Source organism: Lampetra planeri, chromosome 11 (genome assembly GCF_965212315.1).
Source record: "Lampetra planeri chromosome 11, kcLamPlan1.2.h2, whole genome shotgun sequence".
Taxonomy (NCBI): Eukaryota; Metazoa; Chordata; class Hyperoartia; order Petromyzontiformes; family Petromyzontidae; genus Lampetra; species Lampetra planeri.
The window spans coordinates 11,846,669-11,867,252 of record NC_136117.1 but is presented as its reverse complement, the minus strand read 5'-3'; the positions used below and the strand labels follow the sequence as shown (position 1 = coordinate 11,867,252).

The following is a 20,584-nucleotide window of genomic DNA, read 5'->3' as shown; positions in this document are numbered from 1 at the left end:
ATGGCGTTTCCCATTACACTCTGCCCCCACATGCTGCGCTCCGAGTGAACTCCTGACCTCCTGAAACGCCACAAGCGCCCCAGTCCATCCGGTGGTCTGAGGTCCTTCGTCAACGCACAGCAACGGTGACCCACGGGCACGGCTGCGTCTCGACAAATGGAGCGGAACAGAAGCGAAGCAATATCAATTGCACGCTGCCTCGCCACCTTTATTTTTGTTTTGAGCACCCGGAAAGGCTTCACATAGTCTCAAAGGCTCAGCTCATTGGCGGCACATGGACGAGGCATTCGGGAGCGTTTCGTTTTTCCGTTCGTGGGGGAACTTGAAATCGGTGTGACAGCAGCAAAGGCCAACCACGCGCGTGAGGCGACGAGAGTGGCAAGCGCTGCAGTCACGTTCGAGAATCCAACGCTGCACTGACATCCCCTCGTTGCCCTCGTCCAGCAGTGAACGGACAGAATCGGCTGCACATGGGCAACATGGTACAGTAATAATAATACTGATGATGCTTCGTTAGCGATGGAAATGGAAAAAAACCCGACTGCCAGGACTTAAGACCATTTTTTTTTCGTTTACAAAGCCGCGTTGCGCCGTCGTCACAGAACAGACGCAGGAAAAGATGTCAGCACATCCTGCCCATGTTGTTCTTTCTCACACAATCCCACGCCAAGCCGCTGCCGCAACGAGACGAAGGATTTAGCATTCATATTTTTAAAATGTAGTCACACAAAAGATAAAGATATCCCGTCTAGCCTTTACAGACTGTAGGGGCAAGTGCTGTTAGCGAGCACCTATGAAGGCAGGCACGGCACACGAGGGGGTGGGTGGCCAGCTCCACGCCCGGCCGCCTTTGTCTCCCTAGTGGCGATGCTCACACATTGCACCGGGTACTCATTTGAGGCTGAGTCGACCTAGGGGAGGCCCAGGACCGGTTCAGATAAACATCACCGGTATTGGCCATGATCAGGAATCGAACTCGAGTCATCAAGTTCGTAGCGCAGTGCGCTAACCCCTACACTACCGCTCCCCACACACACACACACGCGCGCGCGCACACACGCGCGCGCACTCACCTATCCACCCAAGCACGCACGCACAAATCGCGCGCGCGGCCGAACGGCAGGGCGAAGACTTAAAAACCCAGGCAAGAGGACGCGACGGAGTGGCGGAGATGGTGCAGGCATCACGGCGTCACGTGCGAAGCTGCTGGTCACGATTTGGCGAGTCAACACTCGAGGGTTCTATTGTGTTGTGCCATCCCTGGTAAGGATGAACGCGCCCGAATTAAAAAAAAAATCTCACCCGCAGCATGCGCACCCCCCCTCTCTCTTCCCACGAAATCCACCAGCAAAGTTTGACAGTGCGTGCCGCTGGGTTCTCTCACCTGGGAGTTTAATACGCTGCGCCAGTTTGTGCAACACCTGACTGCGTGATGAGGGAGCTAATGCGCGTAGTGCGGTGACCTTCAGAGCATCCACTGACCGAGGCAATGCGCATATTTCACAGAAGACTTCAGATGCATGCAACGAATCGGGTATCATCGGCAGCAGCTATGATACATCCCACAGCTGGATGAAGGACTCCCCCCTCTCGTGGTTCAAGCGATGCAACAATCCATCTAGCCCCTGCACGGGAGTTGACTTCATAGTTCCAACTCGGCAAAAAAGCCCATCCTCATCAGTCAGGCTCCCTCCTTTGGCTGCCACTTTGTCATTGGTCTCGACCACCTGCTAGCGACGATTGCTGCCCAGGCCCAACTTCCCTTTTCGTTAACACGGTGTCTCTAACTTGCGCGTGGTCTCCCATCCACGTGTTCTTCTCGCCGTACCCCATGTGTCATCACCAAGCACGCGCCAGCCGTGCTTCTTTATGCCCTGTTCAGCTTGTACGTATGTTGTACGTATGTGTGTTGAACTTCTTTCGCACCTTACGTAGCGCCGACTGTGCTAATCGGTTGCTTCTGGAATCTAGTGTCGGGCAAAGTAAAATGCCGTACGGTGGGCGTGTGGAACATGATCCATACAACCTATTCCGGAAAGAGCACTGGAATGATATTTGCTTACTTCCAACATGTTTAGACGTTTGCCCTCTGTGTTCTGTGTGCTGTGTGACGAATTTCCTTATTTCCAGGTCTCCCTCGAGATGTCTGGTTGGTCACTTACATGATTGTCAAGGCTATATATTCAGGGTGCTTCAATTTTTTTTTTATATATACTTCTGAGAATTTTCAACAATACCACGAGAAATGTGCCTCCGGGACTCTGGAGACCACCTGGAGAAGATTCCAGGCACGTGTTGACAATGATGGCGAACAAGTGGAGGCTCTTTCACGTTTTTAAGCTGTTAACATTACATTTGTACTGGTAGGAACCTCCTGGTTACATCAGCCCACAGGGGATTATTGTGTCCGTCCGTCGTGCAGGGAGGGGCTGAGTGGGGAGGGATGGGCTGGGTGGGGAGGGGCTGGGTAGAAAGGGTGGGGCTGGGTTGGGAGTGGGAGGGTTGGGGCTGGGTGGGGAGGGGCTGGTCACCCCGTGGTGCCCTTATAAAACTCAACGTTTAACCTACTCACGCCGACTTGTGCCCGCCCTCACAGTCGGGCATATTTGCGAATACACCACGCCGCCGTTGACCCTGGCCATTGACCGAGCAACCCAACGTTCCTACCAGCTCCCTCCGCAGGAATGTGTTTATCACGTTAGTGTATTATCCGTTCTTTTTCCATTAACAACTATCGTCCCATATAAGTGTTAACAAAAAAATGGAAGCAGCCTGTTCTGTATATTTCATAGCGTGCAGTAACCTCTGCAGACCTTTGTCAATCAACTAATGAAGGCATTCCCAAGCCGTGTTAGTCATCGGGGTTGCTTGACCATGCTTCACCGTGCCGATCAGTCGAGGATGGTGAATACGGGAGGGTGCCTAGGATCGGTTCAGATATCCCTCGCAAACTGATTTTAGCCGCGGCCGGGAATCGAACTTAGATCATCGGGGACAACAGCGCAGTCCGCTAAACCACCGTGCCAATGTTCCCCAGCCTCGTGCATGGATTATTTCAGGAAAAATGAACACAGCAGCGAGCAGGTGATGACAGTGTAAGGTATGAGATTGTGATGCGCATTCATAAGCGTTGTACAAAGTCAGACATATTCACAGTAATCCCTCGTTATTCGTGAGGGATACGTTCCCGAGATGCTCATGAAGAGCAGATTTCACGGATAATGATACTGGCCTATGGATATCATACGCGCAACATCTGCAGATGCTTCTAAAGCTTCGAGAAGTTGTCTCTCTTGATTCCTCTCATCTCTTTATCTCATCACTTTCTTTCATCACATTCTCTCTCATCTCTTTATCTCATAATTGTCTTTCTCTCTCTCCCTCCCTCTCTGGATGCAGTCGTGTCGAGTTCCAGATGCGATTCGCGCAGAGCCAAAATCGCAGATAGCAAGTTCGTGCATAAGGAGGGAATACTGTACTCAGCGCTTGGAACACGTGGGTTAAATTACATCATCATTGTGCATGCATGTTTCCGTTAAAAGCCAGAGTGATAGAAAATACAAATCAAGCAGTTTCTGTAATGTAAACTTTACAATTCAGTGAAAAGATAGGAGAAAGACAAAATCTACATCACTTATTAATAATAAAAAATGCACGCCCACAATCCACCCAAACGAAATTTTCCAGGTTGCAAAAAAAAAACCCACACGGTAAACAACGGTGTCGAAGATGTCGCACGAGGCAAAGATAAATAAATAAAATAAATTTATTTCTTATTTAAAATCCGGTAAATTATAATAATTTCTATGTATTTCTTATTTTACCAGGTAAGGCCCACTGGGCTATGTGGCTCTTTTTCAGAAGCGACCTGACCACAAATGATGCCTCAACAAAGTGGCTTATCGCGTGGAAATGTATCACAGCCACATAATCTAAACCCACGTTTCTAAATGTGGAGGTAAAAACCGGAGGACCCGGAGGAAAAATCCACGCGACCACGGGGGGAGAGAGAGAGACACGCAAACTCCAAATATACAGCAGCAGGCGTCGTCAAGGTCGGGATCAAACCCACGACCTCCTGCGTACCAGGCAAGGCAGTTAACATCTCCGAGCCACCGCGGCGCGCTGTCAGGCCGCACTCGTTATCAATTGCGGCAGGGTTCACGCGTTCCTGCCAACTTTGCTCGCGGGTGCAAATTAAAAGCCTCTGCGCGGCACGGTGCGCCTGTGACAATCCTGCCCCACCAAAGAAAGCCTCGATTGCATGGCGCGTTCATTTGCATGAGCGCGGGGCCACTATCTCAGCATGCACGCGAGGGGGAGTTTGAGACGACGGTGGGTAGGTGGGGGGCGTTAATCTCCTGGGCAAACACGCAAATGAATACAAGCGGGTGGCAGCAGTTGAAGCGTTCACAGAAATCGACTTTCGTGGTAGAGTTTATTTCTACCGCGCTGAGAGGCGAGAGACCACACCAAGGCTGCCCCCCAATTAAACGTCCAATGTGTTAAAGTCTCGCAAGGGTGATTGGGGTCGAGAGAGGAGGTGAACAGATTTGTTTGGGGGATTTTTTTTGAAATCTGGCAAATCAGCTGGCAAGCTAGAACAGGGCACAGGGTTTTCAATAGATACTCTCAACAACAAAGAGGAATATTGAAGACCCAACCCCAGGGGTTAGCGCGCTGCGCTTTGAACCCGGTGGAAGGTCAAGTTTGACTCCTGGCCACGGTTAACATCAGAACCGGTTCTGCACCCCCCCCCCAACTTCACAAACCTGCATTAGCCAGCGTGGTGAAGTATGGTCAGAAACTCCCATGGCTGATGTGCATTGGCAGATGGCTACAATTAATGATTCATTAAGCATAATCCTGGCTAAACGCTAAGTGGCTGGGGGGGGGGGGGTAATCAGGCACCTGATTGTGAGGGGTGTACTCTGCGCGTGTGCTGCATATATTCCAGTGTTCCTCACTAATTTGCACTTTCGCCGATAAGACATCATCAGTGTGAGGGCCGCCACGCCTTTGAAACCACTGGGTGTTTGACAGCAGCACGACGACGACGACGATGATGATGATGGGGAGGCGTTGACACGTGCTGTGTATTGTCAGGGACAGCACGTCAGGGGCCGCACTAAAGGCCACCAATTGCCCGCCGGTTGGCTTGCTGGCCACGCAATGAAGAACACCGAGCTATTCGCTAACCTTCTAGGATATCAGCGTGGTCGCATAACTTTCTCCCAAGGGGTAAATACTCCCACGTGTAAACACGATAATGTTTTACGAGGCACAACATACACTGCATTTCTTCCACTGGGAGTAAAACAATTCCAGCAGTACCACTTTATTCACTTGCGTTACAAAAGTTGTAAACTATTTTGACGAGTCGGTTTGGGGGGGGTAATATTTGGTGAAATAAAAAAAACCATGATTTGCCAGCCGTGTTGGTACCGACGTGAAATATGTGGTGTAGACCGATGGATTGTTCGGTGTGGTGTTGTTTAGTTTTACCCGCTTGCAGTGTCTCTACACTTTGTTGTTACTGTCCTTATGGGTTTCCCAGCGTTAATTTGTAGCAGTGTCACAATTTGCTGGAGTCGTAACTATTTCCCCCCCCTCCCCTCGGCGATTAAATGAATTGCCGGCGGTTCGACGCAGGAATCTATTATTACAATTAATTTTTCCAAGATTTCGCGCACAATGTTGGGCTGGAAAACATTGTCGAGAAACTGCCCCTAAGAGTTCGGGACCACCGAGTTTCGTCTCTCGGCATCTCCATTCTGCCATCTCTGTCCTCGTTTGAAAGGACTCGATTCAAATCGCTAAAGTTTAAGCGTCAATGTAATTTTACAACGTAAGAGCTGTTATTAAGTATGGTTTTTTTTATCTGTAATTGTGGAATGATCTTCTTGGTTCTTTCGGTAAAGCCACGTAGAAGGGAAGTAATAAAATAATACAAATAAAAATGATAAAATAATTATTTTTGTATATTATTTTATATTATATTATTTTATTTTATTATATTATTTTATTATGTTTTATTTTTATTATTTTATTACTTCCCTTCTACGTGACTTTACCGAAAGAACCAAGAAGATGAATCCCTGCAGTCACGAAAGCTTTAAATCGAAAAATTTTGGAATGCTTTGATGTTGTCTACCGGCCGAGTGACCCTTGGAAAAGAGCTTATTAGTTTCTCAGGCTTTACTCTGTAAAAACACTTTTGATTCAGATAATTTTTTTTTTAACAATGTGGCGAACGTAGCAGCCACTAATGGGGCTGCAGGAGTCATGCGAACCCATTCCCGTCTATTCTATTCTTGCGTATGGCAGCAAAATCTTCAGGATATAAATGCCCATGTCTGAAGTCTGCTGGCCAAGACGAGAGGGCTTCGGGAGAGAGTTGGTGCCGTTTTTTTTACATTCCTCCGTTGAAGGAGCGTCGACTATAGTGGCTTACCATGATGATCAATAGTTTCCATTGCATGGCCACAGTCGCACTGCTATGACTTGTCTTTAGTTTTCCATCAGATTGGCGCATACAACCTCACCCAACGCCGCCTGACCGCATAGCCTCGTGCAAAGTGAACTCAAATCGCGTGCAGCTAATTTTGGATAGAAACAGGTTAGCAGATCGCACAAATCGAACCCGCAAAAAGCGAGGGAAACTTGCAATGATATTTATTTATCCTGTAAGGCCTAAATGCATTTCGAGACACTTTCAGGACTGGAATTGTGTTTTTTGTTCGTTCACTGAGATGTTTGGTCAATGCCATTTCACGGAGTGTTTTGCACGCGGAAGGAAACTGGAAAACTCGCGTGCTCTTTATTTACTTCTGTAATGAAAATGTTTTACCGGCTTCAATGGAGGTCGGGCAACAGAAGAGTAGCGCAAGCACCAGATGAAGAGTCCACAAGGCAGTGTCTGTCGACGACTGGCCCCTTTAGAGTGGAAGATGGCAGCCGTCACGCGGTCCACTCCCTCGAGTGAGAACTCACGACTAATGCCTTTCTACCTGGCTACCGAACATTGCTTCATAGTCGGCGGGTATCCAGAGCAACAAACAACTCAAATCATCATAACTGGTCCATGTATCCCGACATTAACGTGCGTGTGTGTGTGTGGTTTCAGAAACTATACATGATTTTACCAGGTAAGGCCCAAGGAGCTATGTAGCTCTTTTTCAGAAGCGACCTGCCCACAAATGATAGCTCAACGAAGTGGCTTATCACGTGGAAATTGATAGCAGCCAAATACTCTAAACGCATGTTGATTCTACAATTTATCCTTATGGCAGTACCCCGGGGTACCAAATAATGCAAAATTGCCGAGGCAATTAAATATTGTATTTCTGGGACACAATTTTTTCGGGGAGTGGAGGGTGTACTGTGCGCTACCGTGTTGCAAGTGTCGCTAAATGCCCTTTGAAAGATGAGTGAGGCTCGCGGCCTGTTGGCCATAAACTGTGCGTGTGGAACGAGAAAAAAGGGATATTTTGTTCTGTCCAATTTATTTCAAGGTCGTAGCGCCATATGCCAAGATGAAGAAGCTATTTGGAAGTCTCAGAAGAATTGTTGTTATTATTATTTCATGCAGGATATCTCACAAACTCGTGGTCGAAATCTCCCATGCACCCTGCGATGAGTTTTTCCCCATGAAAGTAAAACCGTTGTTTAAGCTTTCAATGCTGGAATATAGCCAAAGTAAGTGAAAACCAAATTAATGTGTTTAGTGTATGAGTGTGTGTGCAGCCATGATATAGTTTTTCTCATGACAGATCTGCTATTCAGCCAAATGAAATCGAACATTTAACCTGTAATTTTTTATACGTATATATCACTTTGACCATCAAATGCACTTGAGAACCCAGTTAAATTACAAGTGGCTGTAAGCTAGATTAAAACCTATATCCCAGTGATTCTGGCTTGGCTCCCTGAACGATGAAGCACCTATCATTTAACAGTTGTACAGGATAATTTAAACTTTGAATAGTGCATCGTGTACAGCTCGTCAAGATGAGTCGATTGCCGCATCACCGACCATCAACAGGCTAAAAATGACTGCATCACGGACATTATGCAGGAGCTGGGGTACTATGGTACCCCGGGGTACCGCCATAAGGTTCAATTGGAGGGGAAAACCAGGAAGACCCAGACAAAACTCCACGCGACCACGGGGAGAACATGCAAACTCCAAGTATAAAGGCATCAGGGTCGGGATCGAACTCACCACCTCCATGTGAGGTAGTTAACATCTCGCCACCTTGGCAGGATATAGGAGCCAACGTGGTGGGCCATGTAGCCGCGTGGCTGAGACAGATCAAGCAGGTCACCGGGCTGCCAATTGCCACGGCAAGGACTCGTGCATCAGACCGGCAATCGTGTAAGGCGGACGCTGTGACCTCGCAAGGCCATGCGGCTGAGTGAGCGAGTGAGGTAAGATGTTGCACGCATGTGCAGCTCTCTGGAAGACGGTGCACTTGTCCAGCAGTCATCTCAAAGTCCTTAGAATTCACAAACAGATCGTTCGATTGGAAAACTCAACACATTTGTCGATAACACTGTGGCTCTTAAAAGGGAAAAAAATGCAACATGCGACGTTTCGGGCAACGGCCCTTCTTCATAGCACATCGCTTGGACCCTCAGTACATGCTTGCAAAGTGGCAAAATGCCATCATATCCAACAGACACCGTGTGAACCCAAAGCCTTGGTTTACTTTAAATATTTGCAAACGATGTTGTCTCTTATTTTCAGGAGCTATCCACTGTGCGTGTGAACACCCAGCCCAATGGAGTGGTCGGTGATCACAAGCCAACATTAATTTGCATGTCCTAGCAAAGAGAGCGCTCATGCAAATGCACTATTATGGATGTAGCCTACACCCATAATATCCATTACCTATTAACTAGTGGGGTTTATCAGTCTTGTAACAAACCATTTGGGAGGGATCTTGAGTATCTGGTCACTCTGGCAACGCCAAAGCAAGCATCAAATACAGAGATGGCCATGTAGCCTTCACAGACTGTTGGGGCATCGCGTTAACCACTACACCACCGCTCCTCACATGGCCACCACCACCAATACCCACCCACCCCCCCCCCCAACAGCGTACACCCATCTGCTATTTGATTTTTAAAAGGAGGGTGCAAATCATAAGTGATATTGCAAATGGTAGGGCGGGTAATCAGTCCCCAGAAGCGATAAGCCAAGTGGTGGGGTCCAAGGTCAAATTGTTCGTAATGTCAACCGCGTTTGCATAATCTGCACAGCATAAGTTTTCAATTGACTCATCATTCGTTGACCTTGGTAGCGCAGCATAGGAGGAGTTCATTGGAGATATGGATTCAGGTTTGTTTTGTGTAGCCCAGTGAAACCCCCAAGAAGGCCAGGATGGGTAGTTTTCAAGAGTGATCTGTAACATACGTATGTATGTATGTTGAACTTCTTTCACACGGTACGTAGCCAACCGTGCTAATCGAGTGACCTGGGCCACCATAAATGGAACACAAATAAAATGCTGCAGTAAAACAATGAAGCAGCTATTCAGAATACAAAGACAAAGATCCCCCGTATAGCATTAACAGACTGTTTGGGCAAGTGCTGTTAGCGAGCACCTATGAAGGCCGGAACGGCACACGAAGGGGTGTGTGGCCAGGAACTACGCCCGGCCGCCTTTGTCTCCCAAGTGGCGATGTTTACACACCGCACCAGGTACTCAGGCTGTCGACCTAGGGGAAGCCCTGGTCCGGTTCAGATAATAGAATCATCACTGGTGTTGGCCGTGAGCGGGAATCGAACTCGGGTCGCCGGGTTCGTAGCATAGTGCGCTAACCGCTACACTATCGCTATTTAGAATACATACAGATTAGCCACTTATATCATAGAAAGCAACAAAAACGATCTGGTAACCCTTTTCCTTCGCTGCACAATGCACACAATGCACACAATTGTCATTATAAATAAACACTCCCTATCGACTCTTGAAGATCAGCAATCACGGGATTGATTAGAAATGAAAAAGTCTAAAAGCTGATCCAGCCATTCACCAAGGCACTTGACACTCTGACACAGTGACTAAATAGACACCATCTGCAAGGTTAATGTTTCCAGAGAGGAGAGTCGCGTTATTGCGACACACTGAAACACGTGGCACAAAAAATTCCCAGAAAACGTCCGAGCGATCTGTCACTTGCGTGCAGAGCTGTATTGCCAGTTCAGGGGTCATCCTCACAGTGGCTTTTTGGCTAACCATCGGACAAAGACGGTGACTGCATCGCGCTTTCGGATGCGCTTCTGTTGGCCGTCTGGAACGCTCTTCCTTCCGATAAATGATATTTGAACTGGTCCTGGTCCACTTTCCCACCTGACCAGTGACCACAACCGACATGGTTCGAGACGCCAGTTAGAGACAATCACAATGACCAAAGAAATGTAAGTAGGCTTGGGTAGGACATTTTGTTAGAAGGGTTGAAGGCCCGCTGGTCAAGACTCATGACAGAATTAAAGTCAAAGGAGCGTGCACACCCAAGAGGGTGACTACCGTGGAGATGGAGCTATGAAATGTAAACGATACTAAACTAGTTTTTATTTTACCAGGTAAGGCCCACTGAGCTATGTAGCTCTTTTTCAGAAGCGACCTGGCCACAAATGATATCTCAATAAAGTGGCTAATCATGTGGATATTTATAGCAGGCAAATACTCTAAACGCACATTTCTAAATGTGGAGGTAAAAACTGGAGGACCCAGAGAAAAATCGACGCGACCACGGACAGAAAGACATGCAGACTCCAAATACACAGGCGTCAGGGTCGGTATCGAACCCACGACCTCTTGCCTACCGGGCGAGGTAGTTAACATCTCGCCAACACGGTGCCACGGTGGAGGTGCCGAACGGACTGCTGCATTGCGAGCGAATGATAGATGGTGACAGCTTGCGGAGAGAGACCTTCATCCAGCGGTGTATTGACAAGGGGATGTGAATTATTCCATATTATTTAAATCGAGTGATTGTTCTGTCATCCAGGCCAGATTTTTTTTAGTTTTTTTCCCCAAGAATAAAATGATTCATGGTGTTAAATGCTTTACAAAAGTCAATAAAGATAGCACCGGAGTGGTTCATTGGTCCTGGGGAAGCAATAGATCATTCTACAACCTTTGCCCAGACGGCCTTACTTGAGGATTTTACGGGGGATGCCAGACTGATTTGTAGATAAGAAATGTGTAAGCTTATCATATATCACAATTTCATTTCATAGACACCTATTGTTCCAATGATTTAAAATGAAATAGGGAGGAAGTTAATTGGTTTAAAATTACGAAAATACATTACTTCGTGTCTGTTTTCACACTGCAGGAACATGTCCCAGTTAGGATGAAATGTTCATTGCAATATGTGAAGAGCTGAACTAAAGCAGGGTGTACTCTTTGGTTCTTTCGGTAAAGTCACGTGGGTATAAAAATAAAATAAATCACGACGTTTCGAATGCAACACAATCAATCATCATCAGGTGGGAAAACCACAGCAATATATTTTTTTGCTGAAATGGGAGAGAGATGCCGTGGTAAGAGGTTATATAGGTAAGAAAGGGGGAGGGGCAAAGGGGAGAGAGAGGGGGGGGTAGGGAGAAGGACGTGAGGCTGGACGGGGGGAATTGGGCTGGGCTGGAAGTGGGAGACCGAGAGAGCCGGGGATGATGATTGCTTGTGTTGCAATCGAAACGTCGTGATTTATTTTATTTTTATACCCACGTGACTTTACCGAAAGAACCAAAGAGTATGGATTCATGCAGTCACAAAAGCTTCAAATCTAGATTAAAGCAGGGTATGTTAATTGAAAACGTTTTGGGGCCTCAATGCCATCTGGTCAACATCCTTTACTAACCTAAATGTGTCGTTTCCTCAGGCATTCAAATATCAAAGATCCACGTTGGGCCAGTTACTGGTACGCACTGGGACAGGTCGTCTATTCGTTGAAGCGTGCGGCTCCGCGTGCAAAAGCTTTTTCCTTTAATCACAATATGGACATATCTGTTCCATGTCCCCCACCTCCGATTAGCACGGCTGGCTACCTAGTTCAACATACATATATACAGGAACACCAAAAATTAAACCCTTGAGCAGTAATACAATTAATCACTTTGTAGCAGTACATTACTATGTTTAATAAAATGCTCATTGAGAACTTGAGGAATTTAAAAAAAATTTGCTCGTTAATGGAAAAATTACTTTTTAAAGAAAATTCTGCCCAAACGTCCCAATGGTCTTGAGAATCGGTGAATCTTTGCTGGGTATTATCATTTATTGGTCTTATCATTATATGTATTGTGGATGCATCTGTACGTCTTTAATACGTATAACCCGTAAAAACAAAGTTTTTCACTATAAATCCTTTATATGCGTGGCAGCGAATTTAATATAAAGGATTTAAAAATATATTCGCCTGTGGAGGACGCGGGGATCGATCCCGCGACCTTTGGCATGGGAAGCGAGGGCGCTACCAACTGCGCTACTCCGCCACGGCCTGTGGAGGGGTTACGCTCTGGGCTCTTATACTGTGACGTTCAGCCAAAGCCAAGAATGAGTTCTATTTGAATATATGTAAAATAATCTTTTTTTGCCTAAAAAGTGTAAAATTTTGGGAATTTTTTTTCACGAACAATAATTGTCTGGCACAACGAGTCTGTGTGGAAAATGTCAGCTCGATCGGATCACGGGAAGTGGGTTAAAAAACGACCGAAAGATTTGCACGGTCCTAAGCAAGCAAGCAAGCACGCAAGCAAGCAAGCACGCGAACTTAATATAAAGGATTTAAAAAAAGACGTTTCCTAAGCTGCATGAGCTCAATACAATCAGGAATGGCCCATTTTACGATGAATTTGTCAAACCACCCAGATATGTTTTAATTGGTGCATGCAGTTTGCAAACAGGAGAGAATTCATCACCAAAGCAATTAACGCCCAGATTTATGTCAGAAATGGCCTACAAATGGTCCCAATTAATTTCCATTGTCACAAATACAATTATTCAGATTAAATTATGTCAGAGAGCATCACGTTCCAGACCATGTGGGTGGCTTTCGCATGCTCTACTTTATCCACAACATGCCGCTGCTAAAAAAATATCTGGCAAAACAACCCCTGCTTGGCCACCATCCTTTCGAGTGGAGCCAAGTTGCGATACCGAATAAGACATGTTTTGTCCAGCCTTGCGGTGAGGTCTCGTCAGCTCGGCTATTCATTGATACATTTGTTGATGCGATGAGAAATGTCTCTACCCACGGCTACACCACGGGAAGTGGAGTAGAGTCGAGGATATAATAGATTAATAGATTGGGGGGGGGGGATGAACGGGCAAGAGGGAGAAGAGAAAGAATGGGAAATACCAGGGAAGGGATGGAGTAGCAATGGTAACTTGGGAGCAAAGGTGTCAGCAGTGATGAGGATGAAGAAGGTGTTGAAATGTTCATGAGCTTGCCTTGTTTACAGGAGGTTGTGGGTTAGATCCCGACACCAACACCTGTATATTAGGAGTTTGCATGTTCTACCCGTAGTCGTGTGGATTTTTATCTGGGTCCTCCGGTTTTCCCCTCCACATTTAGAAACATGCATTTAGTGTATTTAGCCGCTATGAATTTCCACGTGATAAGCCACTTCGATGAGATATCATTTGTGGCCAGGTCGCTTCTGAAAAAGAGCTAAATAGCTCAGTGGGCCTTACCTGGTAAAATAAAAATAGTTTTTAGTTTGGTTTTAGTTTTTCTGCCACCACAGCTAGCAAATAAATAAATAGGATGATTATGTTATTTTATACCTACGTGACTTTACCGAAAGAACCAAAGAGTATATTTTTCTGCAGTCACGAAAGCTTCAAATCAAGATAGGATGATTATGCTTATGCTTACATGATAACTTGTCCTGCAGGTAATGCTAGCCATCACCGCAGCACAGGAATGTGGACTTTCCACAGATGAATATATTTAGCACTCAGTGTTCGCTTAAAAAAAAAAGAGACGCGTTCACGTTATATCACTGAAGTAGAGATCATTTACCAAAGACGTGCATTACAGGGCATGCAAAAGATGTCGCTAGTGATGTGTTTAGAACAATGGTATAAGCGGAATTGTAACGCTCCATTCAGATAAGAAAAAAAAACAATACGAACGAGAAGGGCAAAAAAACGAGACTAGAAAAAGAAATGGATACTTGCGTTGAATTGAATCGAGGTCCGATACAGTATCCTGACCATCTATCAAATCGCTGGGAGGTCAAAACCCACTTCAAGCGTTGTGTACAGTATTCAGATTAAAGATTCAGCGATGGGAGGGCAGATTGAAGGAGGGGAAGGTGGAGCCAAGAGGGAGGAGATTGGAAGTGAAATGTCACCGCCGTGACCTGTTAACGACTACGGAACCCGATCTCGTCAGATCTCAGAAGGTAATCGGGGGGGGAGGAGGGGGGGAGGGTGAACCTGTATAGTGCTTGGATGGGCACACATCAGGTGATTGTCATTGGTCGCAGTGCGGATACGTTCTAGGCAAGTGGACACTGCAGAAAATGCCATTGTTGTGCTGTACTGTGCTCCAACATCTACGCTTCACCAACCGCTCCCGACCAGCGCGATGAATCGTGATCAAATCACCCCCCAATGACTACGCACGGCGTGGCGAGGCCCTCATCCAGCAGTGGATTTCGTCTTCTTGCGGATGGGCTTGTAATAGCAATTCTAGATTTGAAGCTTTCGTGACTGCAAGGATTCATATTCTTAGGTTTTTTCGGTAAAGTTACGTAGGTAAAATTTTTTAATTAATAAAAGTAAAATAAAAAATAAAAATCACGACGTTTCGGAGGCAACACAAGCTTCCGTCTTCAGGTGGAACCGTCACAGCACGATAGCTGTATCAAGTAAAGAGAAATTCCAAGAGACCCGACCTTGTATATATACTGGTTTACTTGATACAGCAATCGTGCTGTGACGGTTCCACCTCAGGACGGAAGCTTGTGTTGCCTCCGAAACGTCGTGATTTTTATTTTATTTTTATTTTATTAATTTTAATTTTTTACCAACGTGACTTTACCGAAAAAACCTAAGAATTTGTAATAGCAACCCCCACGTGCAGGTCTGACAATTGCCAACGCACAGCCTCGTGGGAGTGGGGGGGGGGTGCAAGCTGAATGGACGTCTTCACTGCCTTCCCTTGAATTTCCCAGGATCACCGTAGTTCAACGGGCGGTCAGGATTTCCGCAACGACATGCCGGGCACTCTCGGATTTAACATTTTTATAAGGGCCGTACACGCACATGCCTCCCAACACAGCAATAACAACTAATTCTAACCTCTGTTTTTTTTTTTTTGGACAACCGGGGCCTCTCACCCCGGCTGTCATGAGGCTGCATGAGAGCATTGCCGGGGCCACTCTCTAAGCGCTTTAGCTGGAGGATTATGCCGCATGGCACTCCGAAAGCCGCGTGGTGCTTTGGCAGCACAGGACAAGTCCCGCTTGGGCGTAAGGACACGTGCTGGTGGTCCGGGCTCACACACGTAATTGCGCTTCAACGAACGTCGGAATGCGGGCTTGTGGTGGTGGTGGGTTTTTTTGGCACGAGGATGGTGTCACAAAAACACGAGGCTGCGTCTCTGTAAAGCGTCAATATAAATGTGAGAGCGGGCGTACAAGCTGGCACCAAAAGTGTGTGATGGGCCGCTCCAAGGCTTTGCACATTCACGCACATACACACACCTGGCCAGCTCGTCCGTACACAACACGTCTTCGATGTCATGCGCAGAGTTATGCCTCGAAAGCAAAACGCTCGAAAATGGAATTGGACGAACGTCCCCGATTTTGGGCCAGCTTAAGATAAAAAAAAACCTTTGAACCTACAATTGAGGCTTTCCTCAATAATTAAAGGTCATTATTATCATTATCGATTGGGAAAGAGTTGTTATCGACCCGCACTATGAACCCGGCGACCCCAGTTCAATTCCCGGTCAAGGCGTATTATGTAAGTGGTGAGCAGGGCTTAATCTCAGCTTGATCTACAGGGGGAAATAGTTTCACACGCGGCATATGCCTCTCCCTATGCCTGTGGCTACGGGTCTGGAAATATAGATGTTCCTGGGGCGATGACCCTGGCATGACCACGGCTGAAATGAAGACCTGCTACCAAATGATGTAGTTGACCCTGAGTGCGAACTGAGCTCAGGTCTGCCTGGTTTACAGCCTCAAGTCACCACCTCTCAGCCGATAAGACTCTCGCCCGCCTTCGTGTGTGTAATCTCAAGGACAACCCATGCATAGACCATATCAGGGCTACAACGTCAACGATGCAGGGGAATGTACACACGACAGAATGAAAAGGGTGTATCTTATTTAGAAAATAATATTTTTGAAAAAATCCCAGATGGATCGAGCGCTAAACGCTGTGATGTGTCTGTGCCCACGCTGTGATTCCGTTGCCGAGGAATTGACCTAGGCAGTACAGTGTACCCGGCGTGGTGCTGAAGGCCACCTATGGTTTGTTTGTAGTCTTGGTATGAGATGAGATAAAATGTGTATCATTTAAAACACAAATTATTTGATAACTGCGTTTTTTTTTTTTACGAATGGGTTCGTCAAAAGCACTGGCTTAAAGGTATTAACGATATAAAATGCGACGTTTCGGGCACACAGCTTAAGCAGTTACGAGTGCCATGGACAGCGATTGAGATATCAATCATTCAAAATAGGTCAGTATTATTTGACGAATGTGTTTACATTCATAAAAAAACTATGCTATTTAATCACAAACGCAAGGCTGTTATTAAACATGCATCGTTGTTCTCCAAAGCACACCCCCAGTGCCTCATAACGGGAAGGTACGGTCTGCAAGTGTTACACGTGTGTAAATGGTGTTCATGCACAAGCCCTCTTGTCAATCCACTGCTGGACGAGACACGGGACCTCCAACACTCAACTCGCACCGTTTCCGCATTGCTGGACAGCGCCTCAAGGTGAAGCGGTGGACCAAAGGGCGCGGGAGCATAGAAGTACCGTACAGCACAAGTCTGGATGTTGCTGCGCTGCCCTCTGCTGCCCACCACGTAGCCCCCCCCCCCCACCAGCGCCGATAGCATCCCCGTTTTGTGCACGGACTGCTCAATGCAAGTGCTTATCCAGGCTGGAGCGCTGCTTAGTTTCTGACATTTGACGAGGTCATTCGCATTCGGATCGATTTGTGGTTGCACTGCGCGCGTCGTATTCTGTGGTCACGCTGCGTTGCTTTTGTTGTTGTTGTTGTTGTTGAGCCTAACTTAAAAAGAAAAACGAAATGTGAAAGCGCTACTTGGATTTACAGAATGACGGCGGCTCAACGCACAAATCGTGGGGTTTCTTCAAGGGGAGTGGGATGCGACACGAAGCCGCCGTGATAATTGCTGGAACAACAACAACAACAACAGAAGAAGAAGATGAAGAGACCCGGGCACGGGTTGAGCATCTCCGCGGAGGGGTAGAAAAGAACTGCGATGGAGATCAAACAGATTTAAACAATTCCCTCTCCTCGATTCAACGCGTTCTGTTTACGATTTTGTTCGTGTTTGTGTGTGTGCGTGCGCACGTGTGTAGCGTAGCAGTTAGATGCTCGCCTCCCCTAGGTCGACTCAGCCTCAAATGAGTACCTGGCACGGTGTGTAAATATCGCCACTGGAGAGACAAAGGCGGTCCGGCGTGGTGCTGGCCACCCACCCACTCGTGTGCCGTGAGGGCACTTGCTCCGACAGTCTGTTAAGGCTACACGGGGGAGCTTTGCCTCTGTTGTTTATACACAAGAACGTGTTTAGTCAATTATACAAAGCTCCATGTGGTCAGCAGCCACGAGCCCACGAATGTCCTAGATAATGACACGAAATTTAATACTTTGCGTGTAAAAAAATCTTGACACAATTTCAGAACGTTTTATTATTATTATTCCTCGAATAGTGAATCAGATTGAAATCTGGATGGATCTGGCAGGCACAGACGGCACGGCGAACAGGCAATAACCACTTACGAAACGTATCACCCACACACGTTTTGAATAATCAACTTTTGTTGATTTTAAAAACTATTGGCACAATTCATAGTCCTGTCATGACGATGAGTGTTGTTATTTTGTCGCTCGCATTATTTTCTATCTACGGAGGAAAATCGTATTTAAATCGCGATGCCCTAGGCAAGGACACTCGTAGAACAAACGACGCGACTCCACGTGAGTTAAAAAAAAATAACCCGTAAAAACAAAGTTTTTCACTATAAATCCTTTATATGCGTGGCGGCTAGAGTCCTCTCGTCCTCTGGCTTGAGATGGCTGCCACCTATGGGTCAGATGATTGCCTGCCACCATTAAGCAATTGGTAATTAAATATTTAAAAAATCCCTAAAAAGTGTAAAAATTTGGAAAAAATTTTTCACGAAAATTAATTGTCCCCCACAACGAGTCTGTGTGCAAAATGTCAGCTCGATTGGATCACGGGAAGTGGGTTAAAAAACGACCGAAAGATTTGCACGGTTGTAAGCGCGCAAGCAAGCAAGCAAGTGAACTTAATATAAAGGATTTAATAAAGACTTGAGTACAAAACAAAAGTGACAATTCTGAACGCTGTTATTGCAAACACCTTTCCACGGGTGACTCGGATTAAAATAACGTCAAGTCATTTTGGACCCATATTCTGCAAACTAATCGTATAAAATACGCAATTGTACGAAAAAAATCACGTGAAAATACTTCACGTGTTCAGCGTCTCTTGCTTAATTAGATTCGGATTTTTTTTACTTTAAGTGGTGGAAACAATTCACTGAAATGCGCATAAATTTTGTGATTTCAGAGGTGCAATGTGAATTAATAAATAGGTTAATCGAAAGATCAAGTCAATTAGTGCAACACAAATGAGAGGGGGAGCGAAACGCTGCGTGTCTTGTCAGCATCGGCAGCATCATTTATGATCACAAGCAACATTATCATCATCATTAGCAGCAGCCATGATCAATGCACTACGGCATGAAGAGCAAACGCAACACTTTAGATCAAACTCAGTCTGCATGGATAAACTCAGCAACATAATGGCTAGATGTATACGCAATACGCCATGTTCAATAAGTTAATCTGTTTTAAGGAGAGGCTGTGTTTTCGTATCAACACTACCATCAGCATGCAGCATCATCATCAGCATCACGACCATCATAATCAACAGCATGCAGCATCATCATTACCAGCATCATCATCAGCATCATCAGCATGCAGCATCATCACCAGCATCATCATCATCGCCATCAACATAAATCCCAGAAATGCATTCGCTAGCAACCACTGACTCACACAAAGGTGGGCTGTACACATCCTCCACTCTTACATCCCAGAGCTGCTGCTAAACATTCCACATTCCAATCACGAGGACCAGTCCATCCGTAAACCGACAACAGCACTCGCAACAACAAAGCGCCAAAGTTGTGTACAGACATACAAAGATCACCCCAACCCCCCACACATCCAACATTCCGACACAGACTGTTGGGGCAAGTCCTTCACATGACCGTGTAACATAGTTGCGAGCACCGAAGGCCGCGGTGTTGTGGTAAGAGCCACGCCCGGCCGCCTTTGTCTCCCCCAGTGGCAATTGTTCATAGCATTCGCCAACTGACCGAACTCCGGTTCAAACCGCTGGGTTTGGAGCGCAACGCGCTCACCGCTGTCCCACCGCTCCCGAGAGAAAAACACATGACAGCGAGCGAGGAGGGAGGGTAGGAGGGAGGTGGTGGTGGAGGGGTGATGCATGGGTATGCAAGCACAGATAGAGAACGAGAAGACTTGCGGGGGGAGTGGGGGAACAAAGAACGCCACCGAGATTGCATCCAATCCATCCCCTCCATCCCTGTCCACAGTTGCGCGCTCACCTACTCCCAACTTCTCTCGCTCCGTCGGCGACCACATGCCGAACCCGGTTCCACCACCACCACCTCCCCCCCAGCAGCTCTGCGGCTCGACTCGGCTCACGCAGCCCACCCCGGGGGGTGCTTCTTCACTGGTGCCGCCACCGGTACGCCATGCTGCTGCTGCTGCTGCCGCTGTCAACGCCGCCTCTGCTGCTGCTGCTACGACTTAACACGGTGGCACGCTCGTGTTTCTGAGTCTACCCGCTCGCTCTGCCCTCTCGCTCCCTCCCCTCCTCCTCTCTCTCTCTCTCCCCTCCCTCCCTCTCTCTTCCCTCCCTCCCTCTCTCTCCCCCCTCTCCTCCCTCCCCTCCACCCCGCGTGTGTCGCTGTGCGTTGCAATGTGTCAGTGCGTGGAGACGTCGCGTGGGTCTTTGTGACGTCATTTGTTTAAAGGAGAAGCTTCGCTTCGACGTCACCGCAGCGGCAGGGGGGGGCTTGAAAGTTAAACACGGGTGACGTCATAAGGCAGGGCCGCGTCGGGAAATGTTGGCAAATCGCCTGATGAAGCTGGTTGTTGTTGTAATCGCCGGCGGAAACGTCGTTAACTCAAATTGTAAATGTTGTGGGTTTTACTCTCCAACACACCGGTGTGCTGAAGTAGTCACTGGTTGGGGGTCGTCCATAAATGACGTCACGCGATTTTGG

At 47.0% G+C, this 20,584-nt stretch overlaps 1 protein-coding gene across 1 annotated transcript in view; it reads right to left on the bottom strand.

Annotated features, from left to right (window-relative positions):
- The window catches only part of DOCK4 (dedicator of cytokinesis 4), a 132,349-nt gene extending 112,185 nt beyond the window's left edge, over window positions 1-20,164 (bottom strand). The window contains 1 exon segment of the mRNA XM_078598856.1: window positions 19,901-20,164. Coding sequence (XP_078454982.1) covers window positions 19,901-19,937 — 37 coding nt within the window. The 5' untranslated portion in view covers window positions 19,938-20,164.
- Window positions 20,165-20,584: the final 420 nt, after the last annotated feature.